At 45.6% G+C, this 19,463-nt stretch overlaps 1 protein-coding gene across 7 annotated transcripts in view; it reads left to right on the forward strand.

The window, feature by feature from the left end:
- Positions 1-450: 450 nt before the first annotated feature.
- Positions 451-19,463, forward strand: part of ZCWPW1 (zinc finger CW-type and PWWP domain containing 1) — a 34,672-nt gene continuing 15,659 nt past the window's right edge. Inside the window, exons 1-7 of one of the 7 annotated variants that reach the window (XM_083410342.1) lie at positions 451-726; positions 8,455-8,528; positions 9,679-9,956; positions 13,784-13,862; positions 14,448-14,502; positions 18,309-18,457; positions 19,261-19,407. In XM_083410342.1, coding sequence (XP_083266468.1) covers positions 8,504-8,528; positions 9,679-9,956; positions 13,784-13,862; positions 14,448-14,502; positions 18,309-18,457; positions 19,261-19,407 — 733 coding nt within the window. In that variant the 5' untranslated portion in view covers positions 451-726; positions 8,455-8,503. The other 6 variants (XM_083410336.1, XM_083410337.1, XM_083410338.1 and 3 more) reach the window with 6 other exon arrangements.

The raw sequence follows: 19,463 nt of genomic DNA on the forward strand, positions 1-19,463 counted from the left end.
AGGGTTGTTGTGAGGGACAAAATGGGGGGGGCACCATGTACATGCCCCCTTAAGCTCCTTATTTATTGCTCAATGCAATAAATAAATAAATGGCACAGAAATGAGAAAAAAAAGTCTTCGCTTCAGGAGGGAGAGCCTGGAGCAAAGCAACGTGGGTTTATTTTCAGCAGCGCCTCCCGCTGCGCATGCGCGATGAGTGGCGTCGCCAGGCTCTTTCCTCCCTGCCCCCCCTCCCCGACGAATCTGAGCATGCGCATGTTGGTTGAGGGCGAGCCGAATCCTCTCCTCGTATGACCGCATTTCCAACTTCTCCCGGCGACGTGACCCGGATTGGGCTGCGGCGCGTGCGCAGTTCGGCTTCCTTTCCCCCTCCTCGCGCCGGAGCGAGGGTTGATTAGGGTGAGGCGCGTGCCTGTGCGCGTGCGCGGCGCGGAGGGATAGTTTTTTGTTTTTTTGTTTCGGCGCATGCGCGAGAGCGACCGGGGAGGCGTTGAGGGGGAAGGGGCGGGAGGGAAAAGGCGGCAAAATTCTAACCTGAGAAAAATCTTAAGCGCTTCCCCTCAGTCAGTTTCTGGTGAGGTAATTAAAAGGGAGGAAAAGCGCTACAGTTTGAGTCAAGGCGGGAAAAAAGCAGCAACCAAAGGCCTCTGATTACATATAAGAAGACTCATTTTGCGGGGGTTTTAGAATAAAATACCTCGCTGAGGGGAGGAGAGCGCCTTTTTTGTGAGGAAAAAGGCAGCACCTCAGCATCCACTAATAATAATAATAATAATAATAATAATAATAATAATAACAACTTATTATTTATACCCTGCCCATCTGGCTGCGTTTCCCCAGCCACTCTGGGCGGCTCACAGCAAAATATTAAAAACAGAATCAAACATTAATAATAATAATTTTTATTATTTATACCGTGCCCATCTGGCTGGGTTTCCCCAGCCACTCTGGGCGGCTTCCAACAAAACACTAAAATACAATGACCTATTAAACATGAAAAGCTTCCCTAAACAGGGCTGCCTTCAGATGTCTTCTAAAAGTCTGGTAGTTGTTTATTTCCTTGACATCTGATGGCCCCCATCATCATTATAAAGCACAACAAGCACAAGTGTGGTTTAATTTACCTCATGAAATTCTCCTCAGCGGCTCCTGGGTGCTTTGTGTGAGCCGAAAATAACAGTGGCAATAGGCAGCAGAAATAGTAATAATGACCAGTGCTGCAGATATCAAAACAGCCTTTCAGAAAGGGGCTTCTGCCCTGAATGAATTATACTCGGTTGGAATAAATAATGTTTACTTCAAAACTGAATGTTGACTGCCAGAAGATTTATGTGTTTTGAGCCTTAAACTCACTTGCCAGCTTAAAAAGGGATCCAATGGATCGATCTATCTACATGATTCTATGTGAAATTTGATGTTATCTTGTGCATTATGCGAAAAAGGGCATCAAATTTTGGCTCAAAGGCACCAAAATGGTGTCTTAAAACAGAAAAGAATTTAGGTTTATCATTTGCGAGTACAATCCTGCCGACATTCACACTTTCCCCATTTCCATTTATTTTCTTGCGCCCCTTCAGCTCATGCTTCAACCTCTCCCACTGGGGGAAAAATGTATTTATTTCAGGTTACTTCATCCCAGCTTATTGCCAAAAGAGGAAAAAGTGCTTATGGACAATTAAAAAAACCAAAAAACAAACACAAGTAAACATCCTTAAAAACCAGCAATCGCTAAAACAGGGAGATCTAGCAGCAAATACCAGTGAAATATAATTTAAAATAAAATAAAATGGCGGTAAAACAGTTGTAGTGATAATATTTGAGGGCAGATTTTTGCCTGGTAACCACCACATGCCTAATCTTCAAAGATGGCGGGTGAGGAGCAGGGATCCAAGCGGATCTAAGTTAGTGTGGGTAGATTCCTAGGGGAGAAGATGATCCCTATAGATACGGCCAGCACTGCCACATCCTCCAACAGTTAAAGTTTCCTAAACTTTAAAGTTATTTACAATCTCCATCAAGCCATGCACGTCTGTGGGCAGATCATCTCTCCCCTGGAGACACTCTTCATATCTGAATGTGCTTAATTTTACCTGAATCCTACCTAGTACAGTGGTGCCCCGCAAGACGAATGCCTCGCAAGACGGAAAACCCGCAAGACGAAAGGGTTTTCCGTTTTCAGAGGTGCTTCGCAGGACGAATTTCTCTATGGGCTTGCTTCGCAAGATGAAAATGTCTTGCGATTCTTGAGGGTTTTTTTCCGCTCCCCAACCCCTTTTTCTAAAGCGCTAAGCTGCTAATAGCCTTTTAGCAGCGAATCCGCTAATCCCTTAAGCCTTTAATAGCCGTTAATAGCCCTTAAACTGCTAATAGCGCTAATCCGCTAATGGGCTTGCTTCGCAAGACGAAAAAACCGCAAGACGAAGAGACTCACGGAACGGATTCTTTTCGTCTTGCGAGGCACCACTGTATATTTAAGAGTTTTTTGGGTGCCCAAATTGTGGCCCAAAGGATTCCCCAAAGCACCCAACATCCTTGTTAAAACCTGCCGTACAATCCTATAGGGAATTAAAGCCCTGTTGTTCAGTGAGGTTTACTCTCAAGTAAGCGTGCATTAGAACTCTATCTTTAACAACCATTCATTAAACCCATTTAATTGAATGGATTTAAAGGCATCGGATAACTTGGTGTTGGATTGCGGCTTTCTTCAGACAGTCGTTTTTAGATCCTTATAAAATAGTTGGCTAAAGAGCTCAAGATTTTAGGCACGATGTATTCAGGTCATTTTGTATTTCCGCCACTGAGTTTGTAGCTAAAGAGAGTTTAATTATTATTATTTTCTTACAATATCAAGATTTGAGGGTTTGGGTGGCAGGGCTGTGATGAAATTCTAGCTCTATAAAAAAAATAGACTGAACTCTCAATCCCACTTTCTTGAGAGTTGTGTAATCAGAGAAGGAAATGAACACAACCCCACATTTATGATCGCAATGAATGGATAGAAGTCTCTTTTAAGCAAATCCAAATATGCTTTTGAAAGATGGGACTGACACATGTGGTTAAAAAAGAAAAGTGTGAGAGAAAACACATTTCACATCATAACTCCCAGACACACCAGCTATAAAAACAAGCTCCTGCTTGTTCTGAAACCACAGAGTCAGTTTTTCCCCCTCACAAAATTTAAATGGCTAATACTTTCATGGAATTGCAGGCTAGCTGGATCAATACTATGTTACCAGATTTTGCAATTACATATTTCTCTGTAACTCGTAAAAGAAGCTAGATTTGCATATGGTTTAAGAACACAATTGCATTAAGAGCCCTGCTGAATTGCGCCCAAGGCCTATGCAGTGGTGATCTTCAGGGTCCCTTCTAACTCTGCAATTCTGTGATTCAATTTCTATTATTGTTTAGCTCCTGATCTACTCCCCTTCTCATTTGAATTAGATTGGAGTAGTCCACACCAGCGTGCATTTGAATTTGGGGAGCAACTTTGCTCTTCCCCATTCATTACCAGGAGGCATTCCTACTTTGGGCTCCTTCACACTTCCGCTTGTCCTGCCTCTTCCCCCAGGAGAAGCCTGGCTTCAAGTTACAGAAAGGGAGTTTGTGATTTAAACACCAGGAAGAACTTTCTGACCGCAAGAGCCATTCAACAGTGGAATGGTTTCCCTCTGGAGGTAGTGGACCCTCCTTCCTTGGAGGTTTTTAAGCAGAGGTTGGATAACCATCTGTCACCGATGCTTTAGCTGAGATTCCTGCATTGCAGGGGGTTGAACTAGATGACCCCCCCCAGGGGTCCCTTGAACTAGATGACCCCCAGGGGTCCCTTCCAACTCTACAGTTCTTTGATTTCTATGAATCGGAACAAACACCAACTGGGCTTTCCATGGAATTGACATTTGATCCGATTCAGCGATAAAGAGTGGGCTTTCCTGGGGAAGCGACACAGGTGGCGCTGTGGGTTAAACCACAGAGCCTGGGACTTGCCGATCAGAAGGTCGGCAGTTCGAATCCTCGCGACAGGGTGAGCTCCCCTTGCTCGGTCCCTGCTCCTACCAACCTAGCAGTTCGAAAGCACGTCAAAGTGCAAGTAGATAAATAGGTACCGCTCCGGCGGGAAGGCAAACGGCGTTTCCGTGCGCTGCTTTGGTTCGTCAGAGGTGGCTCAGTCCTGCTGGCCACATGACCCGGAAGCTGTACGCCGGCTCCCTCAGCCAGTAAAGCGAGATGAGCGCCGCAACCCCAGAGTCGGTCACGACTGGACCTAATGGTCAGGGGTCCCTTTATCTTTTACCTTCCTGGGGAAAGTGATAGAATGCCTCTCAGGCCTGTGCTTTCTAGACATGAGACAAGGGGAGATGTGGACAAGCTATGGGCATAGCCAAGGGGGGGGCAGGGAGGGGCAGCTGCCCTCCCAAATCAATAAAAATACATTGCTAACTGAGGTTCTGCCCACCCCAACAAAACGCCTGCCCCTCCAACTAAAATCCTGGCTACATCCCTGGGATGTAGCCCCTTAGTTGAGTTAGTTGATTCTGTAATGCTGATTAAGTACCAACAGGGCACGCACACAGATTTCCCTCTCTCTTTTTTTGGGAAAGAGAGTGCTGGAAAAACCGTATTTTTCTGTGTATAAGACACCCCTTATTTTGGGGGACTCAAAATTAAGAAAATGGGGGGGAGATTGCCCCCGTGTATAAGACTACCCCCCTTTTCCCCGTCTTATATACGGAACAGTACAGTAATTCCAAGCCCAGCCAGAAACTGAATGAAAGCATTGAGGAAGTAGTGGGCATGGAAAAGGACATAGCAGAAAGTGGTGACTGATATATCCACCTCAAAACACTGAAATAAATAGTTAAGAATCCTGAGTGGAGTGGTTTGGAGCCCAAGCCCCCTGCAATTCATTGGATTATGCTTGTGATAGCGTAAACTCCAATATACAGGGAGTAATAATAATAATAATTTATTATTTGTACCCCGCCCATCTGGCTGGGTTTCCCCAGCCACTCTGGGCGGCTTCCAACAAAGATGAAAAATACACTAAAAGGTCACATATTAAAAACTTCCCTAATCAGGGCTGCCTTCAGATGTCTTCTGAATGTCAGGTAGTTGTTTATCTCTTTGACATCTGGTGGGAGGGTGTTCCACAGGGCGGGCGCCACTACTGAGAAGGCCCTCTGCCTGGTTCCCTGTAACTCGGCCTCTCGCAGTGAGGGAACCGCCAGAAGGCCCTCAGAGCTGGACCTCAGTGTCCGGGCAAAATGATGGGGGAGGAGACACTCCTTCAGGTATACTGGACTGAGGCCGTTTAGGGCTTTAAAGGTCAGCACCAACACTTTGAATTGTGCTCGGAAACGTACTGGGAGCCAATGTAGGTCTTTCAAGACCGGTGTTATATGGTCTTGGCGGCCACTCCCAGTCACCAGTCTAGCTGCCGCATTCTGGGAGGAAGTGCTGAGATTTGTGTTGTTTGAGGGTAAAGTCAAGCGGACGATCCGAATGGGTTTTGTGAGAACTTTGCTGCTAGGGGTCAACATTGTGCTCCTGGGAGGGAAAGCCCAACTGTTAAACTTAGATTTCTTACACAGAAATGTATTTGGTATAGAAAGCCTTGTTTCAGGCCCCCATGCAAGTGGTATCAGGGGTCCTATTATTCACCAATTAGAATAAAGAAACAAAAAAACCTCACAATATGATTGCTGGGAAGGCAGAGAAAGCCCAAGGCACTGGGAAGTGCTCAGAGCTAGTTGCTTCACCTGGCAACTTTTCCTGCTTTCTGATTCTGCGCTCCTCAGAATGCGAAGAAGAGACTCATTGTGTTATATGGAGGCTCGGTGTTCTGAAATGAAGAGCAGCCCTCTGGAGTTTCAGGTTCAGAGGCAGCAATGCCGCCCAGGGGAATATCAGTTGCTCAGGAGAGATAGTGAGTGAGACAGCTATTGCCTCCCTGCTCTGCTCCTGGGCTTCCAGCTGGCTACTCTAGTAAGCAGAAACCTGTGTTGTGAATATCTATGTGCATTTTATTCATAACAGCTGGATTAAACAGGTCTTTGGTCTGAGCCAGCAGGGGTCTTCCAATGTTGTTAAAGACAAGGACTCCTTTGCACCTCTGCTATGTTCCTGAAAGGTCACAGTCCCTTGAACTCACCGTACAAGAGGGTTGAACTTATTTGAGATCGCATAGAAGAATCTAAACCAGCCTGTAACTGTTGTAAAGCAGCACAGATCGTGGTTACAGCTTTGTTTCTAAAGGGATAACTGGTCAGTCACCTATTGAAACATTTTTGGTGTGCAGAGTGAGCAGTGTTTAAACTAGTGAAGAGTAGATTTTACTTGTAATCACATACATAGAAAATAACGTAGGTAAGAAAACTAGAGTGTTTACTGTAGGAAATACCTATACTGGATAGAAAAATCAGCTCCTTTGCTTGCTCTTTTGTTTTCTCAGAGGATAGATGACCTCTCATTTTGAAGTCCAAGAGAGAAGTGTGAGAAGGAAATTGTAAAACAAGTCTGTCAATGAGATAGGAAGTCAGATCACGAAGTTAAAAGTGCAGGGGTAGTCTGGGATTCTGGATATTCCTCACTCCGTTTTAATACTGTTCAAACTTCCAACAGCATCCACTTTGATTTTTAAATAACAAATGAAAAGGCAGGGCTGATGGTCGTATTAAATGAATAAAACCAACACTTCCTTATTTTTCCTGCTAAGAAGTTTCTGACCACTTGACCAGCAGTATTCACTCTGCTTCCGGGGCCTTGTTGTGTCCTGTATTTTTTTTTGACAGGAACCAGGCAGCATTGGCCCCGTTTTAATGGAGAGAGGCCATTTGTCAACTAAATCCTGGTTGCGTAACCTTATCAAGCCTTAACAATAACCTTAATGCAAAACAGAAAATGTAAGGGGGGAGGTATTTATTATCCAGATTAATTAACCCAGTGTCAAAAAGTTCTGGTTTTGTGAATGCTCCCTCCGATATAATTTTGACCTCATGTTTCCCTACCTCCACAGAGGGCTGCCACCTTTTTAGGAGAAGAGGGGTCTCTGCCATGGGCGTAGCCAGGAATTTTGTTGGGGGGGGCAGAACCTCAGTTACCCATTGATTTTTTTGATTTAGGGGGGCAGCTGCCCCTCCCTGTCCCCCCCCTTGGCTATGCCCATGGTCTCTGCCTTTTTCACAATAGGCGGAAATCAACAGGTGGTACTTCTGCAGTGAATCTGAATCATAGAATCATAGAGTTGGAAGAGACCCCAAGGGCCATCGAGTCCAACCCCCTGCCAAGGAGGAAACACCATCAGAGCACTCCTGACATATGGTTGTCAAGCCTCTGCTTAAAGACCTCCAAAGAAGGAGACTCCACCACACTCCTGGGCAGCAAATTCCACTGTCAAACAGCTCTTACTGTCAGGAAGTTCTTCCTAATGTTTAGGTGGAATCTTCTTTCTTGTCGTTTGGATCCATTGCTCCGTGTCCGCTTCTCTGGAGCAGCAGAAAACAACCTTTCTCCCTCCTCTAGGTGACATCCTTTTATATATTTGAACATGGCTATCATATCCCCCCTTAACCTCCTCTTCTCCAGGCTGAACATGCCCAGCTCCCTTAGCTGTTCCTCATAAGGCATCGTTTCCAGGCCTTTGACCATTTTGGTTGCCCTTGTCTGGACACGTTCCAGTTTGTCACTGTCCTCCTTGAACTGTGGTGCCCAGAACTGGACACAGTACTCCAGGTGAGGTCTGACCAGAGCAGAATACAGTGGCACTATTACTTCCCTTGATCGAGACGCTATACTCCTATTGATGAGTATATGAATACCTCAATAATTGGTTTTTGCTTGCTGTGCGGTGCAAGAATGAATGTAAGAATGTAAAAAGAGCCCGGCTGCTGGATCAGGCCAAAGGTCCATCTAGTCCAGCATCCTGTTCTCACAGTGGCCAGACAGGTGCCTATTGTGGGAAACCTGCAAGCAGGATTTGAACACAGCTGTGTTCTCCCCACTTGTGAATCTCAGCAACGGGGGTTCAAAGGTATCCTTAGACGGTGGAGGGTAGAACATAGGCATCATTATTAACAGTATAGATCCTCCCTATTTAAAAAAAAAAAAATCAGTTGTACCTAGGGAGGAAAGCTATAAGGTCCAATTTACATTTGAGAGAACGTTCCAAGATCACACCGTTTAATTCCAAATTAATATTGAACAGCACACTACACACACAATTCTGTAAATAATGCTTTGACTGCATTGAGAACCGCTCACGGATTTTAACTGTGGTTAGATTACGCAGTTGGGATTCCTATCTGAAGCTAGGATTTAGGAAATGCAGGGAAATCCTGGGGCCGTTCCCCGTCTTTTATCTTCTCAAAGAACATAATAACTCTTTAAAAAGAAAAACAGCTAATCGTGTATTTTTTATTGCTTTCTCTTCCTTCCCCTCCTCTCTCGTTTCTTAAGTTAGACGAAAAACGCACACCTCCCGGTGTAGACACACCGCTGATACATAATGACAAGTCAGAACAATAAAGGCGGTAAGATCAGTGTGTGCTCCATTTATTTATTTTAAAGGAAGTACTGTGTGGTGTGGGCGTGTTTCTCAGGCGCAAGTAGCGTGCGGGGCAGGGGGGAGGGCTGCTCCTGCTCCTGCTCCACACAGTGCTACAAAGAGCAAACCCCCTAGCTCTTTAACACCACCACTTTCTGCAAGCTCTTAAAGAAATTGCAAAAACTGCTCCATTTTATCCTTCCAGGGGAGGGAAAGAAGTGTGTGTGTGTGTGTGTGTGTGTGTGTGTGTGTGAAGTAGTGGTGGCGGCAGCAGCAGCAGCAGCAGCAGCAACATGTGTCACTAGATGTGCATTTAAGCACTAGAGATAAGAATGTCATGTTTTCCAGTTAAAATTGTGGTTTTGTTTCCCAAATGATGCCAAAGCTGAAAACTGTCAATTTCACTCTTGTCAAAAGCAAGGAAATGAGATTGACAAAGGTTATTCTCTTCTTTGAGAGGGAGTGTGAACTCACACCACAATCTTCCGGTGCAGGAGTTTACTCATACTGTATTCTGGAGCATTGAAATAAAAGGATGGCAGCAGTAATTAACCATATATATATATATATATATATATATATATGCTTTCGTAGATTTTCACGGGTACAGGAATGCAGGTTTTGGTGTCCTCGGGTGTCTTCCCGTGTAAAAGTTGGGGTGTCTAGGCGACGTTTCGACGAGGTCTCACTCGTCATCTTCAGGCTGGTGCTTTCGGCTTCTTGTTACTGGAACAGAGCTCTGTTCCAGTAACAAGAAGCCGAAAGCACCAGCCTGAAGATGACGAGTGAGACCTCGTCGAAACGTCGCCTAGACACCCCAACTTTTACACGGGAAGACACCCGAGGACACCAAAACCTGCATATATATATATATATATATATATACACACACCCCCACACACATACATACATACACCCCCCCCCCAGAACAGGATTTAGAAGGCTTGAGCAGTGCCTTCCAGATGTTTTTGACACCAACTCCCATCAGCTCCGGCCTGCACAGCTGGAGACTGACAGGTTGAGGAAGGCCTTGGGTTTTCTGTCTCAGGCAGCAAAATGTGTTCTGTGATGTTACTATGTCACTAGCCATATGTTATTATGTGCTAAACAACATGATGTGTTTTCTGCAACTTCAGAAGCTGGGAAAGTGCCCAAAAGAACGTTTGCTCCCCCGGTAGCTAAACCTCGCGAGCTCTTTGCAAAAGGGGAACTGCTAGAGCTCCAGGACAAACAGGAAGGTGCTGAAACTAAAGGCATTCCTGCTCCTCTGCACCATGCCCATGCCCCACGTGGCAGAATTGCAGCCAAGCCCGTCAAAACACCGAAAGCTCAAGATAAGAGGAAAAAAGGGAGCCCTCCTGCTAGGACTGTAAAGGAGGAAGACTGCAAGAAGGATCCTGGCATGGCCAGAAATGTAGGTGGTGGAAATGCAGATGATTATCATTATTTATTGAATTTATATACCGCTATTTATATTTACCGTATTTTTTTGCTCCATAACACTCACTTTTTTCCTCCTAGAAAGTAAGGGGAAATGTCTGTGCGTGTTATGGAGCGAATGCCTGCGGATGGCGGGGGGATCTGCTGCAGTCGTGAGCAGAGGATCCATGGTTCACCTTCCTTCCCTTCTCCGTGGCTCGCTTTGAAACAGCAAAGCGGGAGAAGGGCCGCTGAGTGGGGAGAAGAGAGGGACAGAGAGCCTGGTTACAAAGCACGGATCCACATGGATCCTCAGGATTTTTGCACTGGGTCACCCCAAATGCACCCCAAATGCACCATCAGATCACATAGCATGTCCATGGCTACAGCTTGCACCCAAAAAATCACGCACCCACTGTTGCCTGGGGCTGCAGTGGTGCAAAAACGTGGTTACAAAGCATGGATCCACATGGATCCTCAGGATTTTTGCATTGGGCTACCCCAAACTCACCGTCAGATCCCATGTCTGTGGCCACAGCATGAACCACAAAAATCATACATCCACTGTTTCGTTTAGAATATTTTTTTTCTTGTTTTCCTCCTCTAAAAACTATGTGCGTGTTATGGTCGGGTGCGTGTTATAGAGCAAAAAATACGGTATATTTATGTACCGCTATAGGACGGGGGTGGCGCTGTGGGTTAAACCACAGAGCCTAGGACTTGCTGATCAGAAGGTCGGCAGTTCGAATCCCCGTGATGGGGTGAGCTGCCGTTGCTCGGTCCCAGCTCCTGCCAACCTAGCAGTTCGAAAGCATGTCAAAGTGCAAGTAGATAAATAGGTACCACTCTGTCGGGAAGGTAAACGGCGTTTCCGTGTGCTGCTCTGGTTCGCCAGAAGCGGCTTAGTCCTGCTGGCCACATGACCCGGAAGCTGTACGCCGGCTCCCTCGGCCAATAAAGCGAGATGAGCGCCGCAACCCCAGAGTCGTCCGCGACTGGACCTAATGGTCAGGGGTCCCTTTACCTTTACCTATTTATTATATAGGTTTGCTCTCTCAAGGGAGGATTTTTCCAAGTCAAATCTTCAGAGCTCTCTCCTTGGAAGCTCTTGGTAGGTAACAACTCTAAAAAGCATATTTTAAAATAGTTAACATCCCACCCCACAAAAACCACTAAAAGTTTTGCCCTTCTCGTTTTCAGAGGATACTTAAGTTGAGGGTTGCTTGGCCTGTGGATAGAGGGCCTGCCATGGTTGAGGGAAAGACCCCTCTGCATATGTTCAGAAGCACCCTCATCTTTATTCTTCCACATGCCCCAGGGCTGATCCCTGGCAATGGTTGAAAGCTTGTTAAATTTTGGCTCGGACTAAGCTATGAATGAGTCACATTTACCTCTGTACCGCTAGGGCACCGTGATGCACTGCTTCAGGGACCTTTCTCCTAGCTCAGAGTTTTCTGCTATTGAGAAAACTTGGGAAATGTGGTGTTTACAGTCAACAACAGAGGCATCCCTTTCTCTGAGGAGGTGTAGACTTAGGACTAATCTACACTGGTCGGTTGTAACATTAAATATGAGTTATAAAAATTTGACACCAGTGGGAGCTGCAGAGCTGCGAACTGCTGGCAATGGAAAAATACATTGAGCGATATATAACAATATTTAACGTTTTTACAGTCATACCTCGGGTTGACTACGCTTTGACTTGAGCACGTTCAAGTTGCGCTCCTCGGCAACCCGGAAGTAACGGAGCGCGTTAATTCTGGGTTTTGCTGCATGCGCAGATGCTCAAAATGACGTCACGCACATGCGCAAAAGCGGCGAAAAGCGACACATACATGCGCATTGCCGTCACTAGTTACGTTTACTTCTAGATGCGAATGGGGCTCCAGAACGGATCCCGTTCGTATCTAGAGGTACCACTGTAATAGTGTTTTTAGAGATCAATGTAGATCCAGCCTTTAAAGCCCACATGAAATTTATATTCCTCCCCTCTCTTTTTTTCAGTTGGGGAATAGCTTGCCAGAGGTTATGATTTTCTTTGGCAGTTATTAAGCGTGGGCCTTGCTAACCTTATTTTTTATGTAAATTTCTTCCGAAGTTCAATAGCTCCTCTTCAGCAGGCCTTAAGCCATACTCACGAAAGGCAAGAGCACCGCCCAGATGTGAATTAAAATGTGTGGAAATAACTTCAGGCAATGAGCGAGCGGTGCTGTAGGAAACAATTCGATAAATTCTTGTATTGCAGGGGGTTGGACTAGATGGCCCTTGGGATGTCTTCCAGCTGTGAGATTCTGTGATTCTATGAAAACTGTTCCCACAGGAAGCAAGCTAAACTTCTCTGAGTGTGTAAAATCTTGCACTGAAGGAATCTCATTATACAGGCCTCATTTTGCAGCTCCATATTTCTGGGACGGAAGAGTGCTATGGTTACGACCATCAGGTGCTTGCTTACCATTCTTCCACCAGTAAATACTCAGACCAGTTAAAAAACAAGGCCAAAACCCACCTATATAAATAATACATAATGTAAAATATTAAGGCACATTAAAAACTATTTAAAACGTTCAACTAAAATAATTAAAAAGCAGGGCTAAAGCTAGCGATTCAAATCTGGTTTGACTAAAAATGTTTTCCATTTCTGTCTAGAAGACAATGGAGGGAGAGCCGGGTGAATGACCACAGGGAAGTCATTCCAAAGCCCCAGACAGGTCCCTTGTGCTCATTTCCTGGGAAGCAGAGCCTGCAAGGCAGGTTTTAAAGTGGGGCAGGTTGACCTGGGAGCAGGTGGTCCATGTGGTAACTGGGTCCAAGACCATTTAGGGTAGGGATTCCCAACACGCAGCCATGGTGCCCTCAGACATTGTTTTTAAAAAACATTTTTTTAATCACCATGGTTGGGCTGGGCTGGAAAATAAAGAGCAGGCACATACTGTAGACAACATACCCTTCCCCCAGAATGTTTCTGGGCATCACATTTAATCATAGAAATGTTGTGCTGGAATGGACCTTCCGCAAGGGTCATCTAGTCCAACCAAAAATAATATATTTATTTATTCACAAAAGTTTTATTCTACTTGATTCTAAGCAGTTTGCAGTTGTGGGTATTTTGCCTGTACAGTGGTACCTCGGGTTAAGTTCTGGAGGTCAGTTCTTAACCTGAAACTGTTCTTAACCTGAAGCACCACTTTAGTTAATGGGGCCTCCTGCTGCTGCCGCACAGGATTTCTGTTCTCATCCTGAAGCAAAGTTCTGAACCTGAAGCACTATTTCTGGGTTAGCGGAGTCTGTAACCTGAAGTGTATGTAACCTGAAGCGTATGTAACCTGAGGTACCACTGTATTTTTCTTTGTTTTTTGAGAGGGTTGCTTTGGGGTTTTTTTGTTGGGGGGGTTGCTTGTTTGGTTTTAGTGTTGCCTCCTTTTTGGCCTGCTTTTTATTTTTTTATTTGGTGTGTGTATGTCAGTGTTCTGCCTCATGCTTTTTTGGAGGGGGTTTCTGAGAACTGGCAGTTTTTCTTTTGTGGAAAGGGTATTTTATAGTGACTGCAGCTATGCATAAGATACATAAATGACCCTTGGTTTAAGGCTTTACACTAGCAAACGACCTTGAAAACAGAGCAGTAATAAAGAACTACGTAGAATGAATCCAGAGACAAATACGTTCTGATTACTGAGGACCAAATAAAAGCCTGGTCGCTGCATTTTGGACCAGACGATGTTTCAAAACTGTTTTAAAAGCAGCCCCTCTGCCAATGCTAGCCAGGGGCCTATGCTTACTATGCAGGGCGTGGTATTGTTGTTACATTTGCTCATCTTTTGGCAGGAAGAAGGTGGCCTCACCGATGCACAGTTCGAGGAGATTGTCCAGAGTGCACTTCAGAAGCCTTTGCAGGAGTGTATGGGTATGCTGGTTGGGGTGGGGGAGAGACACAAGGGCAGAAAGATGTCGCTGTAACATAGACATGGCCACTAAAATCTGAGGCACTTCACACACAAACACTTGGTCTTAATGTCAGTTGGTTTTATTGCATGGTTAAGGATGGAACGGACAAGGAGTGTTTAGTCCCCCAAAAGGCCCTCTGAGTGACCCCTCCCCACAGCAGCAACATAATATTGTGTTAACAGAAAGCAGGAATGAAGGAGGCTAGAGACCGAGAGCTGAAACTGGCTCCCCCCCTTCCCTTGGTTACCGCAGCTAGATGCTGCTTAAACTCTTGGAGTACTTGCTTTGCCATCTGCCATGAGTTGTCCCACTACAGTTGCAATCACATTCCTACTTACCTGGAAGTAACCCCCTTGAATTAAGTCATACTTACATCTGAGAAGCGCTGTTAATGGCTGAAACTTTGGAAGCCTGTCAACTTTTGAAGATAATGTTTGGGAGCTGGCAGTGATTATCGCTCAAGCCAACATCAAACTATTTTATGAACTCATCATCCTTCAGGGCTTAGCTGTTTAAAGCTGTTTTGCTTTTTTATTTCCAGAAGACTCCGCGAAGAGAACCATTTCGGCAAAGCCTACTGAGAAACAAGATCTGGGAAGGTGAGTTGCACGGCTGCATATTCGGCCTCGCTGCTGAAGGCGGGGCGCTCTTCACGTTCCCAGAGGCATTCCCAAGCCGTTCCTCAAAAACAATTTCTGTAATTTGCATCTTGAACGTTGTGGGCTTGTCCTTCGCTACTGCAGGGAAGGAGCTGACCGGAACCCAAAGTGCTGCAAGCAAGGAGACCCTAAAGCAGGGCCCAGGGAACCTTTTTCAACCTGAGCGCCACATTGCCTCCTAGAGAACCTACTGTGGCGGGTGTGTGTGTGTGTGTGTACCTGACAGTGGTGGACAGTGCCAGAGGCAAAAGCAGGCAGGGCAATGGATAATAATAATAATAATAATAATAATAATAATAATAATAATAAATTTTATTTATATCCCGCCCTCCCCAGCCAAAGCCGGGCTCAGGGCGGCTAACAACACTAAAATAGTGCAACATTATAAAACATTATAAAAAATTAATTGAGATCAAATTGAAAATTGATGGCAACCATAACTAAAGTTTTGTAAAAATTGCCAAAGGAGGGAGTCAGGCTGCACCCTGACCAAAGGCCTGGTGGAACAGCTCTGTCTTGCAGGCCCTGCGGAAAGATGTCAAGTCTTGCAGGGCCCTAGTCTCTTGTGACAGAGCGTTCCACCATGTTGGAGCCGCAGCTGAAAAAGCCTTGGCTCTAGTTGAGGCCAGCCTAACCTCTCTGAGGCCTGGGACCTTCAAGATGTTTTTATTTGAAGACCGTAAGTTCCTCTGTGGGGCATACCAGGAGAGGCGGTCCCGTAGGTACGAGATGCAGATTTTACCTTTGTACAGTTTCTACACATACTCTCACACCCTTCTCTATCCTCCATCCAGGCAAGCAAAGTGTTAAGTTGTGGGTGAACATATCAGACGACACAGCGATTCTCCAAACAGCTCTTGTTTATTCACAGGTCAGAACAGAACTGAACTGAAGGGTTCAGCCAGCCTGCTTATACAGAGCTCCACTACAACGCAACTGTAACACTTTCTGTAACTATCCAATCACTGAACGTCACTTTCGATCCCTTATTTGCATATGTGGAGCTGAACTATCTACAGTATCCCCCTGTTGGCCCAGGGTGAGAACTTCAGTACATAACACAAAGGGCATTATCAGTGGTCAGGAACACACTCCAGCCAAGCACAAACACTTAAAGGAGGGCGCAAAGCGGGGCCGTTGAGGGGTGTGTGGCCTGAGGAGAGTTCCAAGTCCCAGACAGAAATGCCTGTAGTGTTGCACTTGACTTCTAAACCTGACATTCCCCATTCCTGGGTGGACAAATCAGGCCTGCATTCCTCCTATCTTTCACATGGCGCGGTAACAAAGGCTATCAGATTTATGTACTTGACACTGTAAAGCAGGTTTGTTGAGCCTTTCCCCACCTGGGTCTTTAGCAGATATGTGACAAGCAGGAATTCAGGAGGTGGAGCAGTTCAGCTCTGGCGATGGAGGAAAAGGGTTGCCTGCTTGGTTGTGCTACTGTGAAAGGCGTAGGGCCCCTGCCGGAAAAAAAGATAGCTGGGAACTTTAGTTAGTCAGTATGAATTAGATAAGAAATGTGTGGCGATTTTCCAGCTAAAAGTGACATAGGAATGATAATGAGCGTCTTGTAACATCACAGGTAAATCTGAGAGCTTGGATGGTATGGTTTTATTAAGAGGGCAAGGGAAATTATCTCTTACCAGAGGGAAGAAATGTGAAGGAGGCAGTAAACAAGTCTTGGTGTTGTGTTCCCGTGAAGGCACACCAGCCCCAGCCAGTACAGCTATGTGGAGTTGTAGTCCAAACCATCTGGAGGGCACCAGAAAGGCTGACCTAAATTAATAAAAAAACCATAGATCTCTACCAGCAGTTTTATATTGCGAATTGCTAAACTTGCTCTGATACTCCCTGATGCGGCCTATTTCAATTTATGGGAGTGTTCTGTGTAAGTTGTGTGTGAATGTTATCTATTGAAGGACATAATGTGAAAGAAATGACTGCTCTCAGTGTGGGATTTTCATTCACGTTTGCAAACCAGTGAAAGCAAAAGCTGATTTAAGCCTCAGTTGCGGAAAAAAAGCCCCGAGACTGCCTACCTGGGCAATATTATTTAGAAAAGCAACGCAGGAATCTCCAGGCATGTGAAAATCACGCTTTGGCCTCAGGGTGGTGCCCAAGTACAAGAAATGTCTATGTAGCAGAGTTTAGTTTTAGTTGGTGTTCCCAGGCGCCCTCCTTAGAATATTGTTAAAGAACACCTCCAATGGGAGGGTGTTTAGTGGAGAAACAAACGGCAGCAACAACTTTGGTTTCTTACCTTCCCTTTACCAAAAGGTTCATGGGCAACTTAAAATTCAGTTAAAAACAGTTTCAAACCAATTAAGGTCACAGGATTAGGGTAAGTCTTGAAAATATATACAGTGGTACCTCGGGTTAAGTACTTAATTCATTCTGGAGGTCCGTTCCTAACCTGAAACTGTTCTTAACCTGAAGCACCACTTTAGCTAATAGGGCCTCCTGCTGTTGCTGTGCCGCCGGAGCACAATTTCTGTTCTCATCCTGAAGCAAAGTTCTTAACCCGAGGTACTATTTCTGGGTTAGTGGAGTCTGTAACCTGAAGCGTATGTAACCTGAAGCGTATGCAACCCGAGGTACCACTGTATCTCACAGAGACCAAGGCAGGGGTGAAACTAGGCTCTCTTTCACGAGGGTCAAAGACGTTGTTTGGCACGCACGCACGCACACACGCACACACCCACCCACCCCACACACTCATTTGCATACACATGCATACAAGCTGGGAGCCTCAATGTCACCCCTCTGCAGGGGTCACCAGGGCAAACCCCAGCCATGGCTCTGGCCAAGGTAAAGAGGTGTGTCTTCTGCAGAAGGGACGTGGCACTTAACCCTTTCTGCACATATCTTTTCTCTGCCCAAAGCAACTTCCTCTCTGTATCAGGGGGCTCTAAATGTAGCTAAATGTGCCATTTGGATACACAGGGTAGACAATTAGAACCGAGAAACAGTGGCAGGGGAAGAATTAAACTTATTCTCTTAAAAAGCAAACTTTGGGGCTGAAAGAAGGTCCCTTATGTTTCTTGGGAGTGATGTAAAGTTCAGGGAAACCTTCACACAGCATCGCTTCCCCTTGGAGAGTACACTCATCTCCATGTTTATTTAGCTACAAATTTTGGGGAATGATCCAGAAGGCTGAAGCCTGTTATGACCTAAGCTACAGCCTTCCCAGGTTCAAGTAGTGGTGGTGAGCAACATTGTTCCTTCCTCTAGGAATGGGGGAGACATTCAAACTCAGTTCTCATTTTAAGGTGAACCTAATTTGCCCTTTCTGAAACACTACGAGAACAAAGCCCTAGCTACCCCTCGAAATTCTCATTTCTCTGAATTTTGAAGTACAGTTCTTCAAGCCAAGTAATGCGTTCAAAAATGTACACAGTAGGTTAAAGTGTGCACAAACATGTGTGCATATTAGTGCAAATAGCATACAAAGATATTACAGTTAGGGAAAATTGGTCTGCAAAATTATTGGTCAAAATTTTATACAAGCATGGGTATATTTGGAAAAACTAGCACTAAAATGCTGATGACTTTTCATGAGCACTTAAAAAATTCACAAAAATATGGACAACTGATCTTCCCACTGGAGAAATGAGAAACTGAGATTTGCTCACCCCTGCTGGAAACAAAGCAGTGCAACTTGTATCAATGTCCCCAAGCAGACTAGTTTTCAATATTCCACCCTACTGAACTAGGCCCCAACTGTGTGCTTGTGCTCTTTTCTTCAGGAAGACTTTGGGGGTCTCTCCAGTGGCGGAGGACGTTGTCTTTGGAAAGAAAAGTGAGGTGATTGTTTCAGAATTGGATCAGAAGCGGCATCTGCTAAAAAAAAAGAATCACGGAACACATTCTGTGAATAAGGACAGACAGGAGAAAAGTAAGCCTATGTACATATTACTATTTACTCTGGCTCTAGTACGCTCCCGCTGCTAGTGTTTGAAACTATGTACACATGGCTTTGGCACAATTCATATCCTGTGGTTTCTTGATAAACCCTGTTGTTCAAACTATCTTCCATCCGACTTGAAAAGGAAAGCCACGTTCATTTTGCAGTTAAGCAGAGGTATGTACGCTTGAGTCAGCCACTGAGCATGCTCAGATGACAGTTTTGTGAATAGGAGTTTTGTGGGGAGGGAATGCAGGCATGGAAAAACCAAACAGGTAACGTGCACCAGGTGAAGACACCCTTGCCCTCTCTTTGGTGTACACAGCAATGTGCAAATGCGATTTGAACCACAGTGGCAGAAACTACCTTGCTATGTTTTAAACCCCTAATGTGTACATAGCCTAAGTCTCTTGCATGAACAAACACTGAGCAAAACACACCAGGGATAAACCTCAGTTGAAATGGATGGGGGCTGTGCAAGATGGGAGCAGCAGGTGCCATTGGCCATGGGCCGAACGTGTCCGGGTGGGTGGGAAGCCTGGCAAAGGGAAGTGACTCAGTACCAGAGCAGCCCTAGGGAGAGGGGCCACAAGCCCTGTGTAGGGCAGAGATCCACATTCTTCCCAGTGTTTCAAAACAAGTTGCTGCTCTTGACTGCTAGGCAGCTCACAGTTTCCTCCCCGCACTCACCAGCTCCGCTGCTGCTGCCACCCCACCACCGCTCTCCCGGTGTTTTTGCAAAGAGGCAAACACGGGGCGCGCACAACAACTTGTTTCTCTTTGTCTCCTGGCAGATGAGAAATCAGGAGGAGACAATGGAGGGCGTAAGGAAAACCGGAAAGGTGCGCCCAAGAAGAAAGTTCAGGGCAACGCCCACGTCCGCGTTGACCAAGAGGAAATGCAGGAGAAGGAGGAGGCAGACCGAGGAGGAAGTGGCTGCAGTGAGCTGAACCCTTCCTGCTGCTCCAGAGGGTTTTTAGGGAGGATGGTGGACAAA

Source organism: Podarcis tiliguerta (assembly GCF_965153285.1).
Source record: "Podarcis tiliguerta genome assembly, chromosome: 13".
In the NCBI taxonomy this organism is placed as follows: Eukaryota; Metazoa; Chordata; class Lepidosauria; order Squamata; family Lacertidae; genus Podarcis; species Podarcis tiliguerta.